This window comes from Neopelma chrysocephalum, unplaced genomic scaffold, assembly GCF_003984885.1.
Source record: "Neopelma chrysocephalum unplaced genomic scaffold, ASM398488v2 Primary Assembly neopelma1_59, whole genome shotgun sequence".
NCBI lineage: Eukaryota > Metazoa > Chordata > Aves > Passeriformes > Pipridae > Neopelma > Neopelma chrysocephalum.
In genome coordinates, this window is record NW_020897714.1 from 23,233,869 (window position 1) to 23,257,373 (window position 23,505).

A 23,505-nucleotide genomic window follows, 5' to 3' on the forward strand; every position below is an offset into this window, starting at 1 on the left:
TTTTTTAAATAAACCTACATAACACCTAACATTTGTATTTCTCAGTCTGTTTAACTGTCAAGGGTTGATAATTCTCTGAACTCTGTTTGTGAGATTTGTACGTACTCTGACATACCAAGATCATAGAGATAGGGGCGTTTTTTAGCTTAAATTCAGTTGAGAGAAGAATCATTGAGGCAATATCAGTTTCATAGAGAAAACTTTACCTGAATACCCTTTGCAAGCATGGCTTTAGAAGACTCTGTGGGAAATCAAGCAAATGTTAATCCACACTGACCTTTTCAGCTGTTCATTGGACCACCTTATTAAAAACAACTATTGCCCCTTGTGGAGGATCAGGTGACAGCATGTCTGGAGATTTTTTTGGATCAGCTTTTTGTTTCTGTTTAACTTGTCTCTCAGTTGTATAACTGTTTGAGTTCTGCGCTGATTCTAACCCAATGTTGTGTCCTGGGACCTGTAACAGTATATAAGCACACAAGATACATACGAACCTTGTAAGCTACAGTAGCACTTGCCAGTTTTTCTCAGCTTGTGTAGTTTTGTTTTGCAGTTGACCAGAGGCTCTGATTTTGTGCAATATAAAGTTATATGTAGCAGGTCGGTTTCAATGCTTTGAAACCCATGTTCCTCCCTTTACTTTTCAGTGTACCCTAATCACAAGACAAATATTTTTTACTAATGATGAAGAGTACACATGTACACATGGCTTTTGCACTCCAAGTTAGCCTCAGCATTCTGAAAGTTAACATTTTAAAAATACTAATGTTCCACCAAACTTCATTTCAGTAACTCTGAAACAGTCTTTAATCTTTCCTTCACTGAAAGGTGGAGCTACAAGACAGGGCCTTTACATGCCTCCATATATATGAACACATACATAGGGTATAAACTGCCAGCAGTTACATACTGTACAGTACTTATTCCTCAATTTGACATTTATCATTCAGTAAGGGTGCTGGTACAAAGTATATTTTCAAATAGTGCACACAATAAATCAAGATATTATTACTCAATTATTTTTTATAAATCCTCTCATTGGGAGATCAGTCATTTATAGTTACAGTTGAGCAAACCAGTTCAATTAAAACTTTTGTAAGAAGTTTTGGAAAATTTGGATAATTTTCCTCTGGTCTCTGTTTTTCACTTTTCATACCCTGCATTTCCTAACTCCAGCTGGGAGAAAAAGTGCTGTGTTGCACTTTTTTATGTAGTATTTTTGGCCAAATTAAAAGCAGGAAGTACCAGAAAGTTCACAGTAAAGCATATTCTTGTGAGATTTCTTATCCAGCTTTACAGACCAAAACATTCGGATAAGATCTGACTATGCATTTACATTATTAATTTTCTGTGCCATTGCCTGGAAAACTTGTATTATAGACACTTTATGATAAATGAGATTAATTCTTGAATATAATTTAGTGGGGGTTTTGAGGTAATTAAGGTGGCAAGATAATTTACTTAAATAATTAAAACAAGCAGCTCCTGTGCCCAACACAAATTTACACAACACCTATAAGCTAGGAACTGAAAGCTAAACCCACTGAACTTTGTAGATTAGCCCACTGTCCTTCCTTTGGGAAAGGTGAGAAATTGCCAACAACACATCAGCGCTCCAAAGCATAGTATGAATCACAAGTTGTTCAGTAATTCAAGCAGTATAGACAAAAAACTGTTATATTATCTCAGTAAGAGAGTAATCATGATGTGCTTTTGACAGCAGGTTATTAATAAATATATTGTGAAAGTAATAAAATAAAAAAAAAGCTGCTTCAGTAAATAAATGAGAATTTTATGTAAACCTGAGTAATAGAACTAAGTGCTCTAGGTAAGCCACCATTGTTTCTGTATGTGAATTTGTAGAATGCTTAACAAACTAATAATTTGGAAGTAAATTGAGAATTTTGGTAAATTTTAAACCAAAATTGGCATAGCACATTTGGGGTTTAATCTTCAGAGTATTACAGTAATTAGTGCATCCTTATTCATTTCATCACATGAGAAGCTTTCAATTCATAGTCTCCGAATATGGTAGTTTCTTAACTGCCCTGAGTTTGGGGGGGTTTATTAAATGTGGCAGTATTCAGATGTAACCATGGAGAATTTTCACTAAATATTTTCCTCACCACAGTCTGTTTGGATTTACTGCTGTAAACAAGGACTCCAGATCACCCCAATTTGTCTTGCCTTCCAGTAGTACAAAACCTTTGAATTTAAATGAAGCAAAGTTTTACCTAATAGATTGAACTGTTCGTAGTCTTTTGTTCCGATGTTATAACAAACATCATCATTCTAGGATTTTTTCATTGCTTAGCCTAGATTCTCCAAAACTTAGCCCATGCATCAGAACTGGGAAGATCCCAATCAGTTGTCTGGCCGTCCCAGAGAATAGATGTCTTAGGTCATAGAAGACCTGTAGAAGATGCAGAAATTATCTAATATAGAAGATGGGGTTAAGTATACTTTCTATTCAGCTCCCAATCTATTGTATGTAACAGTGTAGAACTGTAGACATCACATTCAAAATTTTATTAGCAAAGGTGGCAGACAAATTGGCAGTACCAGGAGTTCAGGTCCTGTTCCTAAGCCTTCACTGTGCCTATCAATTGCAGCCAGTAGAGCTCAATCAAGCACAACACAAAAAATCAGATGTGTGTCCCAACAAAGAAGTACAGCTGTTGCCTTTCTGCTGAAATGTCACGGATGAAGTTGCATGAGGTAGCAGAGTTATCTGTACTTTTGCTACCAAAACCAACTAGGTCTTAACTCTGTAACCCTGCTTACCAGACTCTGGTGTTCAACAAACACTTCGGCTGATTTGATTCATGAACCAAGCAGAAAATAGACCCTCTAACACTATTTCTCCACCAAAATGGTGATTGGAACCACCTTAAGGGAAGGATCACTGTGTGCTATAACAGACAAATGGTGAAATGGGCACATGTAGCCATTAGTGAGGGGGGAGAGAGAGGCGAGGAACCCTTTCTGATGATGCAGTGCATTGGAGGGGTTCAGCCCATCTTCATATTGGGACCCCACTTCTAAATGGTGCAGTACTTTGAAACTGTTGTAAAGAAAAAGAATACAAGCAACCACTCTAAAATTAAAAAAAAAAAAAAAGAGGTTGGTTATTTTACAGTTAGGTTATTTTTCCAGAGGAACACCTGAAAACCTTTGGTCTAGTCCCCATTTCCTTGGAGCCTGGTACCTCTGAGATTCCTTGGCTGAAAGGGTAGACCTACCTACTCCCTGAGCATGAGGATGAGCTGAAAGCAGTGACAGGTACTACTGAACAAAACAAAAATGTTGTAGACAGGCCATGCTTATGCTTACCTGCCCCTTTTTTCCTTTTCTATAAGCATTAAGGTCCAGGAATCATTTATAACATTACTGCAGCCATGTGTTGTCCTGTTCAGAAAAACACAAGTTCATTCAGTTCTCCTTATTTTTATCCCCCACATTCGAAGCGAGGCCCCTCCCCACCAAATAATGCATACGAGCACAGATGCAGCTTCTTCACTGGCTTTTCTCATTCTTTTCTTTGACCGCAGGGGACGACACTTTTTCTCCCCAAACAGCATTTTCCGGGGCCACGTCCTGAGGCTGTGGAGCGCTGTGAGTCAGAGGGATCCTCAGGACCATGCCAGCGGCTGGGACCACTGACACCACACAAACTCGGGAAAAAGCAGCGCGTTAATACTTAACGAGCAGCTGGGCCACGACGGCTCCTGCCCGGGACTGCACTTCCCAGGAGGAACTGCGCTTCCCAGGAGGAGCCGCGCCGGGAGCGGGCGCGGCCCCGCCCCGCCGAGCGCAGGTTTTGTTTCCGGGCCGAGAGGGTTCCGGGGTGCGCGGAGCTGCTGCGGGTGCGGGGCCACCCCCGGCCCCGCGGGGATGGACGAGGACGGGCTGCCCATCGTGGGCTCCGGCATTGACCTCACCAAGGTACGGGCTGCTGTGGCCCGGGGGTGCGGAGTTGTCGCCCATCCGCCGACGGCGGCTGCGCTGGCCCTGGTGCTGGGCGAGCCCCGTGTCCCCGCCTGGCCCCGCTGCCCGGCCCGGGACCGCGGGCGAGGGGAGCTCCCTGTGGGATGAGGGGCCGGGGCCGCCCTGGCACCGCCGGCCGAGTTCCCGCAGCGGGAACAAGCGGGAACAAGCGGGCTCTTGTCCTCAGCCGTGTCTCCAGGAGACACATCTGCGTGTCTCCAGGGTTCACCTTTCCCAGTGGGTTTTGCCGCTGTTTAAAGACTAAGCCGTTTCAGTCGTCTGTCTGTGAGTGAAATCCCGTGCAAAGCTGATTATTCATGTCTTTTATAGATGCAAAAACTTTTTTTTTTAATAAAAAAGCTTTGTTTCCCAAATACTGAGCATAAAGACTGGGCAGTTCAGTTACCTCAATGGTCCTTCCATCCTCTGTGCCACCCCACAGATTTCTGCTAAGGTCGTAAGCACTGTTTGACTAGTTTTGGAACCACAGAACTGAACTTGAGCAAACCCTGCTATACAGGTGCACAGGCTGAAGACTTGAGATAGTTTCAACAAAAGCGTCAGAAAAAAATCAGGACATTTTAAGATTGTCACAGTATATAGTTCACTCTGTTCTCAAACTGATGTTCAGTGTAGCTGAAGCTTGGCTGCAAATATTTTTCCTTGTAAATCTTTCACTTCAGCCAATGACAATTTCGTAGGCAAATTTCCTCTCTGAAGGTTAAGACTTAAAACAATTGTCCATGGTAATTAATCCTGAGGCACTATAATTTTATGTATAAACTTTTGTGTGAAAGTTCCTGATTCCAGTCTTCTGTAATGATTTAAATAAAAATGCAAATTGTCTGTTACATTATGGGCACCAGACCTTTTTTTGACAAACTTAAAATTCAGACGTTTTAGTCTGAAATGTATGTGAGTATTGGATCACACTTGGAAGATAATTTTTGGTAATTTTAGGGTAGTCTGGGTTTCCAAGTAAGAAACAGTATGATAGCCACTAAATACTGAGGCAGCGACATCACTACACTTTATTTTTGGTGATGCTTTTGGTTTTATCTGAGTATTAATATGGATGACCAAGTTTGCTTTTCATTCTTAAAATTCAAAAGCAAAGATTGTAATTTCCTCACCGATTTTAAGAAACATTAACACAAATTTTCAGGAAATTTCACAATTTCATCTAAAGACGTTTTCCTAAACAAGATAGCAGTCCTTCATTTATGTAGGTCTTGTTGCCTTTTCTATGTATCCTGCAAATTCTCAACTGTCATGTTAGTAGATTTTTAGTGGCAAGGATTTGTATGTATGCATATATATGTATCTGTGTCTTAAAAAAGGATTTGTATATGCATGCATTTATAGCAAGCACATTTAAGACAGATTTCCAAAATAATTTCTTTTAAAGCATCGGCATTTTTTAACAGATATTTGAATCCAAATCTGAAAATTGACATAGATGTGTAACCTAATTTTCTTACATTTTTTGATGCAGGTTCCTGCTATTCAGCAGAAAAGAACTGTAGCGTTTCTAAACCAGTTTGTGGTTCACACAGTGCAGTTTCTGAACCGCTTTTCTACTGTTTGTGAAGAGGTATGTTTGTTATTTTCCCAGCTGTCAGTTTTTACAATTAAAAAAATTCTAGAAATGAGAACCCTTCATTTAAATATTTTTGATGCAGTAACACTGGTAGCATACAACAAAAAAATTAGTCTGCTTTCTATTCAAGGTTTCTATTGAGTAAGTGCTTAAGACAGATTTTTTCCCCCCAAGGAATCCACATGAACTGTTGATTATGCCACATTCAATCCTCTTTCCTTAAACTTTTGCATTTGGCACAGTCTTTGAACTTTTTGATACATGGAATTTGTTCTGAGCAGCTTCATCTGTATCTATTGACTTGTTATAGAAGAAGGATGCCGTATACCTATGGTGCATCAGAACTTACTTTCAGATTTTACCACCTTTAATTAAAAAGGGTGATACTCTGAGCTCTGAATGTAAATAATTTTGATGTAGAAAAAATTACGTTTTTGGTAACTGATTATTATAGAACTTGAAGCCCTTAACTTCAGTTTGCTTTAAAAAAAAAGAGAAAAATAAAAATATTTAGGGTTAATAAATTTTTGTGGTGACTTTACATTCAGTGGAAATATGCCAGACCAGCAAGACTAGAATTGTCCACTGAACAGGACAAGGGTGCTTCCTCCCTTGTAGAAAGGGTGTTTTCTAATGCAGCTTTGAGCTTAACCTTTTTGTCTTTAGTGGTTTTTTTGTAACTGTTCATTAGTTTATTCAACAAAGACTTCTATACAGCCCTAGCCAGCTGGGCTAGGGCAGCAGTCAACTCCAATTAGACTAAGCCGTGTAATCTGAGAAATTCTGTTACTTGTTAGTAAAGTTTAGTGCCAGACCCGTGACAAGTATAAAATTTGGCTACTGCATCAATATATGGTGCTTCAGAGGAGAAAAAGTAATTTTTCCTAGATTTTTAAACTCCTTGTAGTTTGGTACATGGGACAGTGTAACCGCCTGATGATGCTGTTGTCGTTTATCCAAAACTTCATTGTCACACAATCTCAATGTTGCTTTTTACATGGGCACTCTGGAAATCAGAACACAGATATTTAAAGCCACATGGAGCAGGGCTGTGAAGTCCACCTAATAAAACAGTTATTAGCTAACCTAAAGAGACTAAATAGTTGCTTTATAAACTCCTTGAAAAGTTTTTTGTGCCTATGAAGTGCAGAAGTGTTTTTAATGTGAAAGGTCATGGTGTAAGTCAGCAGAAGCCAAGAAATTCAAAATTAGGGCTGACACCATCCTTAACTCTAAATTTCTTGGCTCTTGTGTAGTCAAATAGACCCATAAAGTTACATAATTGCCTTCTGTACATCTTTCCTCCCCCTTACCCAGCTACATGTAGGGCACATAGTTCCTTCCAATAGGAACTAACTCCTCTTCATGAACAAAGGACCATCTGTAAACAAGTCAGTGCACTATCCAAAAAGACTAACTCCTGTCAGTCTCTTTCTACTTTTTCTAGCATATTGGCAGAGCTGTCTTTTTCTTAGGGTGTTAAAGTTCTGCCTCAGAGCCAGGCAGAATCTTGCCAACATGCCAGAAAGCTGTCAGAGTGGTACATATCTGCCAGCCAGGGTGCTAGCCAACTTCTCTTGGACAGGTCTGGTAGAGTATGGTAATGATTAGTTAAAAGACTGACAGTTCTTATAGAGTAATTTAGAAAAACTTGAGTTGTATTTAAAAAAGTGTCGAAATTTGATTGAGGTGCACTTGGAGCATATAAAGTGTCTGGTTAGTTCTGATTCATTGTGCATTTTGACTGCACAGACCTTGAATTATCTGCTGTATTTATCAGATTTTCTCTTTGTATTTGCTCTGTTACATATGCACACATCACATCTTTTATCTTCCACATTTGGAAAAAGCTTTGATGAAAGATCTTTTGATAACTGTGAGAGTACAGTATATGTACCATTAGTCTCCAGTTCCCCAGAGGAATACCCTATTTACTTTGGCTTTCTTTTGTACATAGTCTGTCTTCGTTTCTCTCAGACGTTATTTGGGAAAACTAACTGCAGAGTAAAATTATTTAAAGTCTGAACCACTGTAGCTACTGTACCAAGAAGAGTTGTCATTGCTTAATTTATTTCATAATGTGATCATCTCGTTTACACTCTGCCTCCAGCAGGTAGAAGACAACAGTGATTTTTTTTATCTAGATGCAAACTGTTTTATATGTACAATTGCCTAGGGAAACGTTTTCACATCCTAACTGTTTTCTGTTGTAGAAATTGTCAGCACTCTCTCTCCGTATTCAACAGATTGAAACAACACTCAATATTCTGGATGCAAAGGTTTGTATGTATGTAGGCTTTGTCTTCTAGCAGTGACAGCCTCCTAGATTACATAAATTGGCTTCCTTTTCGTAGTCCAAATTGAGCAAATAGGTTTTCAAAATGATTTGAAGGAGCTAATACGGAATCCTGATGTCAAAAATTCTCTCTTTGCCTGCCTTGCTACTTATACTGTGTAACATTTGAACGTGTAGTTGATACGGAAGAAAGGAACCATCAGCACATAGTAGAAATGTTGACTTTGTGTCTGTTAAGCATATGGAACAGGAAAGGAGCACGTGGATCTTGAAAAGGCGGCTGAACTATTTGGTACCTTACTTATATTGATTTTATTGCAATGTTTGTTTTTAAGAAAATGGAGAGACGTTTTCGGATATTCTGATATGCAGCCTGTGTTGCAGGGTTGCAGTACGAAATAGCATTTGCTAGCAAACTCTAAGAAATTTTTGCTCCCTTTATAAAACAGAATTATCTTTGTATGGGCTGTAAGGATTTCAACTAGTATAAGTAACTAGATAGAAGCCTTGTAAGTCTTTGATGTTGAAATGGGATCTTATGTGAGTCTAAGCTACTGCAAATGTGTCTGATGTATCTTCTTTAGCTGAAATGACAAAAGGATATAATCTAGGGTCTTATATAGTATATAATTTCCTAAAAGAAAAAAAACAACACTAAAGTCAAAATCTCAAAGACAATAAGCCACCCACTGTGCATTTTTTAACCAATACTTCTTTCAGTAATGAGGGAGGCAATTTTGGTTGGCTTTTCTGGGAACAGGGGTGGGACATTTTGAAGCTGTTCATTAAGATCTTTGTGAAAAAAATAGTGTAATAGTACAAACAGTGCTTAATAACTCTTATTTATATCAAAATATTTATGAATTATCAGTATTGATGATTTTTGCAGAATTCTTCATAATCATGTTAAATAGAATTTTCTTCAAATATATATGCAGTGTGTTTAATATCCACTCTCAGCATTCCCTTAAAAAAGAGTGAAATATGTAGAAAATTGAAAAATTTGTAACCAGTCATCCATCTGTTAGGTGATAGAGCTGTTCTTGTCATGATTTCTTTCACTGTAGAAGAAGTAGCCGAGATGGCATGGCTCTTGTGTGGTTGGTAAGTGCAGCAGCAAAATTCTGGGAAGGTGTGGAAGCCTTTCCTGTGCTGCGACCCTGTGTTAACTGTGACAGCTCCAGTGGACTGTTTTGGGGGTTCTATTGTAGAAGCCACCGGAATAGAAAGATTTTGGGGTTTTTTTTCCCCAATCAAAATACCAAAACTAGTGATAAAGAGCTACAGTTTCGCTAATGTAAAACCTAGCTGAGCAATATATGGTAAGCAGCATGCTGCAGGTTTTATTGTACATGTAGACTTCTGATGTGCTCATTGCTTATTTGATGGTGTTTTATGCATTCAGTTATCCTCTATCCCTGGCCTAGAAGATGTCAAATTTGAAGTGTCCAGTGCAAATACAAACAGTGTTACAAATGGTCCTGTGGCACAAGCTACTACAGATCAACAGACAGCTGTATCACCTCAATCTGGAGTAAGTAATGAAGCATAGCTATATATTCTATATACAGTCTATAATATATTCTATATATTATTCTCTATGTACAGAAAATGCCAACTTATTACAAGCAATCAACATTAAGATCCTATCCCTGCAACTAATTTTATGTTGTTTTGGGGGTTTTATGTGTATGGATAGTTGGTTTTTTAACCCAGAATTAAATCCTGCAATCACTACTTAACTGAGGCTTTTCGGCTCGTTTGTAGGTGGACTTCTTTTCCCAGTTTCCCCTTACGGTTTCTTCTCAGGGAATCTTCAATCTGCGCATTCTCTTAGTTGGTGGAAGTTGCTGTGGAGCAGCAGTAGCAGGAGCACTCTGCTGCTTTTGCCTGCCTGTCAAAGATTATAACTCTGATTTGCCAGCAGCAGCACAGGAGACAGAATGGACAGCACTGTGTGTTTCAGCCATGTTAGAAAATGACTCACCATTATTTTATTTTCTTTAAAATGTTCCTCCTCCCAGATATTAAAGTATATAAAGTATATAAAATTCAGATATTTCTGGAAGGAGGTTTCCAGTGCTGCTTTCAAATGGTCGGTTTTAGAGTAAAAATACAGTTTTCTGTGTTCCTTTAAATAGTAGTAGAACTTCTTGTCATTTTTCATTTTATTTAAATTAAATACTTTCAAGGATTCTTTGATTTCATTACGTTGTCCTTTAGATAATGATTTATACTAAAAGGTATAGTTCAAAAGTTACATGATCTGTATGAAACATTTGTAAGGGGATCAAATAAATATTTTGAGGAAAAAATGCATTGGACTATTGGAGGAGATTTATAGATATAATCCTTAAAAGTATTTTTTTATGAAAGGAACATTTAGATTTAGTGCTGTGTTATTCACTAAGTACGATTTAACAGGGCTATTAGAGGCTTTTTGATTTTTCATGTATTGTTCAATAACTTGTAATCTGATGAAGAAGAGTTGCACTTTACCTTAAATATCAAATTTCATGGATTGAAATCTCTTCATGCACCTGGTCTGTACAACCTACCCATTAAAGGTTGTCTTCTTCATATACAGCAGAACAGTGTACAGGAAGAAGGGTTACAGAAAACGGAGGTAGTTACAGAAAATGTCACAACTGTGGCCAAGGATCCAAGATATGCCAGATATCTCAAAATGGTACAAGTGGTAAGTCAGTTCTCTTGTCATTCTTTGGCTACTCTTTTATTTTTAGGTGGAATGTCACACACAGCTGTAAGTGAACATTTAATGTCTGAAAACATATATTGCAGCAGTAATCTTTAAGCTAGGATAACATCACAATATTTCTAGCACGTCTTCTCTAATAAATGAGTTAATGTCATATATTCCCTCAGACAGCTCCTGGCAAGATCTTTCTATGAAATTCTGCTGATATACTTGTGAACTGAAGGTGTGAAATGTGTAATGCAAAGTGATATTAGCTGGAGTCACAGAAGATGCCACTGAAAGTGTAGTTATTCTGGCAGAATTGGAGTCATTCCCTACATACAGAGATGATTGCAGTTTGGTTTTGCTGTAGGGTACAAAATACAGCTTTGCTAGTGTAATCCAGAACAGGAGTACTTCTTATTTTTGTAGGGACTAAAATAGAGATACAGTGATTGCTTCACTGTGTGGTTCCACTTCAGTTTCCTGTTATTCACGATGCAGGTTTTGTTAACCTCTTTATCTGTGTTCTGTTCTACAGATAAATAGGAAAGAACTGAATGTAATCTCAATATTTACACGTGTGAAAGCTAATGAAGGAATGGAAGGATGAATGGGAGACTATTCATTACGTTTTTAAGGCTCTTTTTTCACATCCACAAAATTAAAAATGAGATTGGAAACAAAGAAAATAACCTGTCTTTGTTTTCAATCTGTCAGTGGAAAATTTCCTCTATGATACATATTATAATTCTGGAAAGTATGACTATGTCATAGTATTAGTAAAATGTTAAAACTAACTTCTCAATTTCACTCATTCTTCAGAGAAATTATTACAATTGGTGTGCTTGGTCTTTTGGATGATGTTCCAGAGCTTGTTTTTCACTTGAATCACAAATTGGCACTTTATGGGTAGCTTATTACAAACCATTTGGAAAATTTAGCAGTGGGATAGTAGCAGAGTTGAACACTGTGTTAGTGTATTGATTTAATGCCAGACTTCAAAGTCAATGTGAAAGTGCTGGATGGTCTAATTACTTTGAATTTTTTGTGACTGTTAGAGGAGTGAGATCTCACTTTCCACATTTCTCCTTTGTACTGGCAGTTCCTGGTGACTCCTGTGCCAGTTGTAAACAGTGTGGTAGGAAAGTCAAACTAACATACTACAATTTAATGTGTGTTTTTGTGTTTGCCAAACTTGTCTTCTCCTCCAGTCAAGTATTTCAGTTGGTGTCATTTATTTGCCCAAATTAAGTTTCTAGCTGAAGATTTTTTTGAACTGATGATTTATTTATTGCTCACAATATTTGTAGTGTATAAGAATTAGCACCATTCTGCACTAAAGGTAGTTCTCCTGTGAAATAGTAACAAACTCATTTTGATGGAGTGCAGTTGAACATACTAAATTCTTACTTTTTAAAATATACAACAATAATATTCAAACAAATCTTTAAAAAGCAGTATCATATTTGCTAAAATAAATGTTCAGAATGCTTCTATTGACAGTGGGACAGGAGCAGTCTGCGATGTGAGATAAACTTCATGTTTAACATACAAATAGTTTTACTTGATTCTAAATACCAGAAATGGCTGTATAGATGCCAGGACTCTGACTGGCATGATAATAGATTGGTCCTTACTTTGAAGGACTGAAATAAAAACCAAACATGGAGAGTGCACTGATCTTCAGGAATTGCCAGCACTGATGGGATGTGGTCTCTTTGTGCACTATGGAAAAGTAAAACCCGTATTACAACAAGATTGCTACTTGCACTGTGGCTTCTCCAGGACCTGTACACTTCCTGATCTGCAGGATCTATCTGGGAGTAGGGCTGGGGTGCACTGTTGAGTATGTAGTGACTTGGATTACTTCAAATCTTAACTAAACGAGACAAATGCAATGGAAATTTAGTACTGGCTTGTGAGCTAGAAAAGTACACATGCCTTTTCAGTGGACCCGTATGCCCAGTGTAGTTAATCTTTAGATTTAAAATAGGTTTCTATTTCATTTTAGTAAGATTTAGAAGTATTAGAATATTAGTATTACAATATTTTTCCAGATTAAGACTTATGAAACCATGAAGGATAAAGTAATTGTAATGCCTTGCTTGTATTATAAACAGATATAAGTACAATCTTAATTGTTTTCCCTCGGGGAAAGAAGTCCACTGTTAAAGGGTATTTTGATTAAACTTTGCATTAGTTTTGTAAATCCGTGATATATAAAGGTACTGAGAGGTTTTCTTCTTGCAGATTTTGATGCACACAATGTTGGAATAAAGCACTGCTCGAAGTGTCAACATAAAAACAACCCATTCTCAGAAGTTCCTGTACCAAGTTCCCTTTGACTGAAAGCAAATATGAATTTTGCTTTGCCTGATCTGACTCAATTTCATTTTCACTTTAAAAAGCATTAGTACAAGTTGGTTTATAGACAGACAATCCGTGCTGTCCGTATCTATACTATAATAAGTGAATTTTTAAACTGTCATGAAATATTCAAGTGAATATTCAAAATATTCACCTCCGTATTGTACATTAGTTGGGAAGTACTGAGAAGTTCTTTATTTCAGGCTATTACCATGCAACTATTTGAGTGACATTTTTGCTGATGTGCCTGATAGATTGCTGATACTATGTACCTGTCTCTGTGCTATTCCAGAACGTTCATGCACAAGTCTTGATTGTGATTCTTACTGTGAAACTGCACAAGCAAAACACAGTAAGCAGCTGCCTTAGTACGCACTTTGCCAGGTTAGCTAGTCAAGAGCACCACATATTTCTCTGGCTGCCCTTTATTTTATCACTATTTTACTTACTTTTGGACAAAAGTTATTTGTTCTATGCAAAAAGAGTCCTACACTACTTTTCATTTGGCTTTTGAGGCCTCTCCTGTGCTTGCTAGAAGAGCTGTAGCTTTGTCCCTTTCAAATCAGAAATTGTATCCTTCTTTTCCACCCCAGCTGCCCACCCCCCACCATATCCTGTATTGGCATGGAGTGATCCAGATGGTATTTCTGATGGTTTCCAACAGGAGATGGCAAAGCAACAAGTTGCCTTTGAGTGACTTTACTGGAAACATAGGAGCAGTTTGTTGGAATGTATCTCTCATAAGATAAAGTGGGTCTTGGGTACGTGATCCAAGATGAGGGGATGTTTAGGTGTTGATGAATAAAATAAAGTGCAGAAGCTGTGGAATGACTTGCAGTGAAAGGAAGGATTTTTTTTAACATGTACATAGTTGGCTGAAATCTGTCCACAAGTCATAGAAAATTTAAGCCTGATTGCACAAGCATTTGTGTTCAGACAAGTCTCTTTTAAATTGTGCTTCTGTTCTCATGTCCTGCTTGCCTTTCTCTGCATGCTTTTTAGACTTTTCCAGTTTTTAGCACGGCTTTAAGGTATCCTTCTGGAGTGGTAGCAGATGCACTTTCCTGGTTTTCCTCTCTCTCTTGGGTATACCTTCAGCATGTCCAAGTCTTCTTTATCTTCCTAGCACAGCTGTCCTGTGATGTCTTTGTGCTACTATGTGCTTTCTCCACATTTTTATCCATAAAGATAACTTCACCTTCCTGGTTTTGTCTGCATGATATGCAAATATATGTATCCACTCTTGATTCTCTCTCTGCGACTTTCTCTAGATGTTTTGCCATAAATATAAAATGGATTAAAAGGGCCTTTAATCTTAATCATTCCTTGCTTCTAGATTCATACTGATGGCAACTAAGATTATCATTCCATGCTCTTGTTTGACAGGTGACCTGCAAAAATTTGTATGAAAGTGTGGCTTAAATGAACCTGTGTAATTTAGTTCACCAATTTGTGTCCAGCAGTTTCATGTTATTCTTCCTCCTGCTACACAGGGTGTTCCTGTAATGGCAATACGAAACAAAATGATTTCTGAGGGATTAAATCCAGATCTTCTTGAGTAAGTAATTTGTAACTTTCTGTAGGTCTGGTATGCAACATGCGTTTAAAAAATTTTGAAAAAAGTGTGCTTAGAAAAGCTTGTTCGAGATGTTATGAGTCTAAGTTATCAGCATCAAAACAGGTTTTGAAGTCTTCCACGAAAGGTTTTTTTAGCATTTTACAGGTCTGAAGAGGCCCATCATTATCAAAGGAGAAGGGATATAATCTCAAGTATGAGCTATCTTTTCAGCATTGTCTAGTCCAAGGCATGTCCCAGGAAATACACAGACGAGAATGTACATGGGTCAGTACTGTACCCTCCCAACAGCAAGCTGCAGGACTTTACCATCCAGGCTTAAGAGGATATGAAAGCACTTCTTCCAAGCCAAGCAGAGGTGGTGAGATTCAAGGAGAAGGATATAGCAATGACAGTGTAGCATTTCACAACATGCATTTAGCAATGAGAAATCAAATAAAATGTCAGTAGCCATTTTCACTGCACTGTTTAGGGTGTGAGGTTTTTCCCAGATGTTTTCTTTCAACACTTCAATAACAAAATGTCAAAACTGTAGACTAATAAGAACAAACTCAATTTTATTTTGTCGGATGCATGAGGAACAGCACAGTTGTTTCCAGATTCCCTCAGTAGATGGAGTGTACAACTTGACTTTAGCATTGTCAGGGTAAATTGAAGTCAGCAGTTTGAAATTTTGGCTGTTGATTGAGTTAACCTGATGTGAAGACTACTAAGAATAGATACTAATTTTCAAAGCTATTTGTCATAGTGGCCATAAACGTTAATTTTAGGATTATTTTACATTTGACATTTAATTTAGCTTTACTGTAATAGTTCACAGAATTTGTTAAATTGATGAAAGTATTAACTGTCATTCTTACATTATAGCCACCAAACTGTTTGAAGCACTTTTACATCCTCTTCAGAAACTGTCAGTGTATTAGAAAGTCCATGTTTCCTTTCCAGTGAAGTCTTTTTACATTTTGTAAAGGCTTATTCTGAAACTAGCAACTTGTTTAATAAAATAAACCTAAGTATCATCATGTGCTCAGTCACTTTATCTCCCACCTACTTCCCAGTGTCTAAATAAACCTAAAGTAGTTATTCTTCAGTTGATATTTTTTACTGATTGAATGAGAAATAGGAAAAAGAGCAGAAGTAAGACCCTGTGCAAATCTGAGGGTTATCAAACATGGTTTTCCTGTATGTGTATTAAATGTGTTATATTTTTTACTTGGCATTTCAAGTCCATACCTTTCCGTAAATGCTGCTGTTTCTTCGTGTTTAGGTGGATTTTTATAGTAGATTAATAAAAGGTTAAAATTTCAAAAGCTGTTTTTTAAAAAAGTATCTTCTTTCGGATTTTCTGATTTGGATTAAGACAGAAACATTATTACTGTTTATTGAGGCTTGCAGAATATGTTTGGGGTTTGGTCCCAAAGTCCATCTTCAAAGATTCTGTGCAATAATAATGCTTAGTCAGATTTTCTTTAAAATGTTATGGGTTTGAAAACTGGTTAAAGAAAGCTAATTATTTGGCAAGGTGCATAATGCAGAATATTTTAAGGAGTCAGGGGTGACCATCCTTTCAATTTTCTTGCTTTCTTGTCTCAATATTATAGAGTTCTTTTTTTATGTGTATCTTGCCATTCACACCACAATTCTTGGGTCTTCAGGTTCCTTAGGCCTAGTAACTCAGTCCCAAAGAAAATTAGGAAAATGTGCATATTGCTGTGGGCTCACTCACTGCACACTCTCCCAGCTACTTGCCAATGACTGAGCATGGGTTTTGTGGCTGCAGATATGCTAATTCTAATAATATGGAGTTGTTTCTACTCTCTTGTTTTGGCTGTTCCACTTCTGTTATTGCTCCTTCCTCAGCTTTTTACAGCATTTGGTAACTGCCTATTCTGTCAAGCTCCCAATTTATTTATTTTTAACTTCTGTTTCTTATCCTTCCTCTCTTGCCTGCCTTCAACTCCAGAAGAGTTTGTCCACCTCTCACAAACTAAAGGAATTCAGTGCCATCTTCCTCTTCTTATTAGACGAGAGTTTTGCACTGTTCCCTCCAGATCACATGTCTTTGCACAGCTCTTCTGTTTTGTCATTACCACGGCAACAAGGAATAATATTGTGAAGTGGTATTTGCATGAGAAAGCAAATGCTTTCTTAATTTGTTTTAGAGGTGTGCAGGGGAGAGGGAGAAGGCTCTTCTACGGTTCTTTAACACACTTCTCATCTTTGCACCCAAAATGTTTAGAAACACTTTGAAGGTACCTTAGGGATTCACAATAGACAAATTATAATAAACAGAACTAAAGTTGGAAAAGAAATTCTGAACCCCCAAGATAAATAAGAACAGGAAAATACAATTATCAGCTTAGTTTAAAATGCAATATTTTATCCAAGAGATGTTAACTGTCATACAGGAAACTGGTTTCTCTGAATATCATTCTTTCCCAAGTATAATTATGTGCATATATTCTACCTTGTTTTCAGAATTCATCAGGCTCAGTCTTGCTTGTGTGTCAAGCTCATTACATATTTAGAAGGGAGACTCCAGAGAGCCAGCATCTACAGGCAGTAGTGTTAGTTACTCTTCAGATGGCTTGCTTCTCTCCCCTCCATCTCCAGTAGATTCCCCAAGCAAATGTTTTGCCATGATATTAAGATCCCTTTTAAATATTCCCTTTAAAACTAAATACAAGAGGTTTGATCATTTGTAGTCCATAAAAATCCCATGGCTGTTCTTGCATGTCAAATTTAACCCAATGTTCTAGCCAAATTCCACTGTGAGTAATTCTTTTTTTGCTTCTCTAAATTATCCCTGCAGTTTTAGTTGGATACAATATTGTTCATTTCCTGTCTTATTTTTTCATGTACTATTTACACTGCTCAGTGGTGTACAGAATGTTCCTTTCAGCCTTAGAACCTCTGAAGATTGAAAAAAATTGAATTAATCATTACTGCCTGCTTTCAACTCTTTCTACAAGTGTTTGCCACTTCTTAGTGACCTGTCATTACTTCAAACAACCTCAAAGGTGTGCATTCAGACTGATGTCTGCAAAGTTTTGATGTCCAGTGAGTTACAGTTTCTAGTGTTTATCTTTCAGGTGTAGGTGAAGCAATACCACTAAGGTGTGAGTTTGTGAACCATAAACAATTAATGTGTTAAATGTTGTGGAAATAAAGTGTATGCAGTTGTAGTGAAAGCACATTAGCTTTAATGCTAAGTTGCTTGTGTTCTCAGCTGGATTTGCAACATAGAATGTTTTTGTTGCCTGCAGGACCCCAGATGCCCCTGTGCCTGCTTGGGGAGATGATGGCAAAGCAGAAGACAGTTCTGATAGTGAATCTTCATTTAGTGACTGAAGAGACTGATTTCAGCCTTTGGAAACCCCTGTTAAGTGCTCATGTGTTTGGAGCTTTAGCAGACAATGGTTTTGCGTGGGTCACGTGGGTGACATGATTTATCCGACAGTGTTTTTAAGAACTAAGATGCTCTGCGTTCTCTTCCAGAAAGTTTGAACAGGCAGCATGTTTCAACCTGAACCTTTCCACCATAAAAATTAGTCATGAGATCCTTGCAGTTTTTATGCTGCGTCATTTCAGATTCGTTTCTGATTCTTCAGAAATTACTTCACAGAACTCTAAGAATTCCACACCTCTAAACCTCCAAGTCTCTAAAATTGCATTCTGGTCATTTTTAGATTTTCTTTGTAAAACATTTAACGTAAGTTGCCTTCTTTCTGTCTCATAACTTACAGGTAAAGTAACTTTTGAAAATAAAATTGTTTCGTTGATGAATTGTACTTTTTTCCCAATATACTATATCTGCAGTGACATGACAAGAATTACATGTAAGTCAGCTATCTTATAGTGATTGCAAATCAGTGATACTCTGTTTTGAGAGAAACTAAAATACAGGTGAAAAAAAATATTAAAATCCAATTTGAATCTATTTTCAAAGCATATCCTGCTATTCGATACCACCGTAGAATCTGTACAAAGAAACTCCTACTCTGTAGAAGAGTTGATGTATTGAATTCAGCTTGCAGTGTTGTAGAAAGCTACAAACATTGCGAGATTGGTTTGAAGGTGATACTGTGACAAAAGCAAGGGACTGGGTGATTATTAATAGAATACCAAATTCTCACTACTTGTCCACTGTCATGTGAGTCTGTTGAAACCACTTTCTGGCTGCTGTTGGGCTTATTCCAAAGAAGCTCTGGATGAGCAGTTTCCATAGGGTGAGGAATCCCCTCCAAGTTGGTGCCTTTGCTGAAAATTTTGGCAAAGAATGTAAAATTCAGTTTGTATAATGATAAAACTACCTTGCCACGTCTTGATGTATATATTGGGGAACAATATAAAGAAATGCACTTCAAGCCTGACTGGCCCTGAAGACTCCCCTCCAAATTACCATGAGTCAAAAATGACATTTCATTAAAGAATCTTCTTTAATATAATTTGTTCCACATTGAATTCTTCACAATCTATTTGAATTCCCCAGATTATTGTGATTATATCAGAACGCTGTGTGCCAGGCAATCATTAATTTTCTGGTATTTCACATTCTTCTGAGACCAAGAAAAGACTAAAACTAAAGCTCTAAGTAAGTAAGTTTGTTAGCCTTATGACTGACTGAATCAATACCTTCTCTCAGTTACTTATGCCACTTCAGTAGGTTAGCTGCCTTTTTTTTTCTGTAACTTAAACATGGCTCACATCTGAGTCTAGCAGACATATTTATGCTCTCCATAACCTGTAAATCAGAGTAATGCCTGAATCCCTTCCAAAGCATATATGCACTAGAGAATGTCTACAGATGGTATTTCAATGATGGGTTAATTATTGAACACTTAAACAAAAATATTCAATAGTTAACACTTGGTAAAAGTTGACAGATATTAACATATTAGCAATAAGTATTTTAAAAGTAAATGTGATAATGTTATTTCAGAAAGTATATATTGAAACACTGGTGACTTTCTAAAATCTATATTTAAAAACTCATTTAAACAGTCTGTATAATTAAAGCTATACTTTGTAAACCAAAGTTGTGGTTCTATTTTATTCCTGTATGTTGTTCTAAACAAGATAGTGAAAATTCTGCTGAAATCTCTGCAATTCATGTTTCTCCAAAACTAATCATGCTGAAGTTACATCAACCTGCTACCCTAAGGGGAGAGTGTTGAAAACTGGGGTTTGGAGTTTAACCTAAATCTTGGTGGCACTCCAACTAGAGGAGAACTGATCATTCCATAAACACTATTCTAACAAGCGAATTTAAGGAAGACTGAAATTAATGAGGACTGTATGTTCGATACTTTTAAACTGATATGAACCTATGTAAGGAAGTAGCATGGTTTAAAGAGTTGACTTGAGACATAGTGGTTAATTATTTTTCAAGGTTACTAAAAGACATTTAAGGAGGTATAACTTCAGTTGTTTAACATTCTGAAGAAACTTTTTGTGTAAAGGAATTTTAGTCGGGAAAAAAAATCTCTTACGTCACTGCAGATGTACATTTATGAGGAACGAAAAAGAGAGCCTCTAGCCAACAGTCACTTGTAAAATAAGGGATAATTAATTGGTAATTATATATGTCACAGAATAACAATTTCATTAGTAGGCATGGTGAATTTAACTGCTTAAGACTTTCAGGGTTTCTTCGGGGTAGATTTTTATTCTGGAATAGTGCAACATTGGTAATTTGCAGAAACATTAAGAAAAATCTTGCCACTTTGTCTCACCTCCCAGTTGAGTGGTGGCACGCTGCACAGAAAAAATCCAAATGTCTAATTGTGAGGAACCAGAGGAAAAAAAAAATAAAACCTTCCCTTTTTACGTTCAGCGTATCAGCAACCATAGTGCTTACACTACCTCCAGAACCTCTGACCACATTAGGCTCTTCTGTTCTTGCCAATGTCATCTGCTGAACACATCCCTTTACTCTTAAGTTGTAGCCAAATTCAATCTGAGATGTTTCAGTTTAGGACACATGATGACACAAGGAGCTATTAAGTGTGGGAGGGTTGGTTTGAGACTGAATTATGTCAGCTGTGCTAGTCCTCCTTGATCTACAGCAGTTTTCTAGTGAGATGGTGCTAACCCAGAAAGTTGGAAAGTCCTTAACCACAAGCTAAATACTATAAGCAGAGAATATTCCAACTTGCTCGTTATTTGCCATCTCTTTTGGAGTAGAAGATGGAGGGAGTGTTTCAACTTGGCTGCACAGTAATCAGATATACATAATACTTTCAAGGGAAGAAGTCCATTTTTAAGAGACTTTTATTTTTAAAAGCTTCTAAGAGCAAGGAACTTTTAAAAGATGCAGTATACATTAAGAGATGTCAGTAAATACACATCTAATATACCCAAATTTTGCATGGATTTGAACTCATCATCTGGGGCAATATTACAATTTGTAGGCATGAAAACTACTGCAGTATGTTGCTGGAAGAACTGTTGAATGCATCTGTTAATAGTAATTATGTACTATTAAACAAACTTTTTTTATCCCATCACCATATTCCTCATTTTGACGGTGAACAGGAGTGCAGAATGCATGAAGATCAGTTTCTTAAAGGCATTACCAGGCGTTTTAAATGCATGTAGATGCCCTTAGACTAGATGTACATCTGTATTTACGTAAGTGAAACCTCAAAAAACTGTCAAAGAAAACCAACATCTGGACATGATAATAACTTTATAGTGAAGTCCTGGTTTAGCACTTGTAATCATTAATCTGTTCCCTCTCAACTCTTCTGTTCAGCTACATTTGAAAAGAAAATTGATGGTTCTTTTTCCAAGCTGAGTCTCTTCCTCTCTTTTGTTTTTCTTTCCAGTGTGTATTATTTACACCAGTGACATTCTGTGAAAAAAAATTATGACAAGCTATAGCCTGTACTTGGAAAAAGAGAACATTGCTAAGATCAGAACTTTGAGTTGCATGTGATCAGGTCAATTTTTCTTTCCGTAGTGTTGTGTAGCATGAAACCTAAGTTTATCACAGACTTAATCTTTCTGGGAATCCAGTTTTCTCTCTCAAAAGCTGATAGGAGGTAACAGTCTTCCAATGGATTTGTCTGCAAAATGGGATGTATATTTTCTTACCCTTGAGAACATTTTGTATCCTGTTGTCTGAGAAGCCTGCAGGTCAAATGCCCGTGTTAGTGTCCAAAGCATTATTCTGCTGCTTCATGTGATGGTGTCTTCATTCAGGCCACTTTACAAGCAAAACAGGAACTGCCACATTAGCTGGGGCCTGTGGCTTGCTTAATTTTGCAGTTCTGTCTCTGGTAAAAATCAGTAGAGTACTTTAAGGGAAGATGTGAGAAACACCGCAGTGTTCCTGCAGTCCCTTTTCCTGACACCAAGATTTTACTCCAGCTGTGAGCAGAGACTGATGTTCAGTGCTAAATTACAAGTTTGCTACTGCTTCCAAAAATATTTGCATTAATTTGGGAAGCTGTGGATATTCCTGCTTTGGTTTTGACTGTCTAACTTTGCTAATACAATATTATTTTAAGGGAGCTCCATGGGCTAGTTCATTATGAGGGAAACCAAGCAGAAAATTAAAATAATATACCTCATACCATACAAAAAATGAGCGACAGAAACAAGCTTAGTAAAGGATGTGTCTGGAAATACTTATACACATTCTGAAGAAACAAGTTGAAATGGCCATAAATTAAAATGCAGGTCATTGGGTGAGAACAGATGTAGCACAAAGCACTAAGATTAATTTGCATTAAAAAAAAAATTAAGGCAGTATCTGGACCTTAAACTAGTGGATTATTTTCTCATTCAGTGTATTTCCCATTTTCAGGTTAATGGGTCAAAAGGAAAATTCTGAATAAACATTCACTGTGCAGACAGTTGGTTTTCTTTGCTTCAGACTTCAAAACTGGTGCCCTCTCCCTGAAGGAATGAATTTGTAGATAACAGTATTCCCCGATTTAGGTAATATCATTTTTGCTTCTCAAGCTCTTGTATGTTCTAATGTATGTACACTAGAAATTATTGCTTCTGTCCTGGTCTGTAGAGTCAGAAGTTAAAGTAAAGTGAATGCTAAGCTTGGGACCAGTCTTTTACTGAAAAGAGTATGTACCTGAGTGCTGAAAATACAGGGCAGAAGAAAGGGATCTGAGAGTAATTTTTTATGCTTATACAAACTGTTCTTTTTATAGGTGATTACCATGAACTGTTTAATAAACCTTATCCTTTAAGTCACTTGTAGTGGTGAGAACTTGAGTACACTTGAATTAACAAGCTGTGAAGAATTGGACAGTGGAAGAAAACTTGTGAGGTCCAGTTTAAATAATAACTCTTCTAAGACCTGTGATTATTATCCGTTTTGCTTTCAAACAAATGATCTCTAGCATTCAGTTGATTCCATGCTCCCAACAGATTCCATAATCCTGATGTGATTTCTTACAGCACAGCTTGGACCATTTTCCAGGGCATGGGGAATCTTTCCCCAGTAAGAACTAAACTGTTCATGATGAACATCTTGCAGTGTTGATTTCTCTTCAATGCTTCCCAACAGCTTTTTGAAAAGGAATACTTTTACATGTTGAGATCCAGTTCACCTACTTTTAAAGTAGATCAGACATAGGGAGGGGAACAAGCAGAGAGAATGAGTTGTGTTTTTCTCAGTTCTTTCATCATTTGCCTTTTCCTCACAGGACAGCCAGTATTTTTGTAAAAATGGCTTAGGTCCATAATGCCTTATCATGTGTTTGATGTGGTTTAGGGAGCTGATCTCAAAAGCTTGCCTGCCTGCATAAAAGCATATGTCAAAAAGAAAATTTCAAAACAGCTGAATACATTTAAAATATCATGGGTGGAAGTTTATTATTAGTATTTTTCTTACTGTAACTTCTTGCCTCACATTTGGCTTTTGTATTTGCCTCCTCCTCTGTCATAAATGTGAGGCTTTGTTACTGTTCTTCCAGCCTCCTGGCATCCTTACTCTTCAAACATTGTTGAGC

At 37.3% G+C, this 23,505-nt stretch overlaps 1 protein-coding gene across 2 annotated transcripts; it reads left to right on the top strand.

Annotated features, from left to right (window-relative positions):
* The first annotated feature begins 3,823 nt into the window (after positions 1-3,823).
* Positions 3,824-19,565, top strand: WASHC3 (WASH complex subunit 3). Of its 2 annotated transcripts, none has more exons than XM_027680477.1 (7): positions 3,824-3,945; positions 5,483-5,581; positions 7,801-7,866; positions 9,289-9,417; positions 10,471-10,581; positions 14,445-14,509; positions 17,794-19,565. In XM_027680477.1, the coding sequence occupies exons 1-7, from the start codon at positions 3,895-3,897 to the stop codon at positions 17,876-17,878; spliced, it is 606 nt and encodes a 201-aa protein (XP_027536278.1). In that variant the 5' UTR covers positions 3,824-3,894; the 3' UTR covers positions 17,879-19,565. The 2 variants fall into 2 exon arrangements, with proteins under 2 accessions (XP_027536278.1, XP_027536279.1); XM_027680478.1 differs by having other exon boundaries at positions 10,474-10,581.
* Positions 19,566-23,505: the final 3,940 nt, after the last annotated feature.

What these genes read in the sequence shown, in the direction of transcription:
- WASHC3 (XM_027680477.1), top strand. Translation starts at nt 3,895, where the DNA reads ATGGACGAGGACGGGCTGCCCATCGTGGGCTCCGGCATTGACCTCACC. An exon ending in CTGTATCACCTCAATCTGGA is followed by an intron (nt 9,418 to 10,470) that starts GTAAGTAATGAA and finishes CTTCATATACAG; the next exon opens with CAGAACAGTGTACAGGAAGA. An exon ending in TTAAATCCAGATCTTCTTGA is followed by an intron (nt 14,510 to 17,793) that starts GTAAGTAATTTG and finishes TGTTGCCTGCAG; the next exon opens with GACCCCAGATGCCCCTGTGC.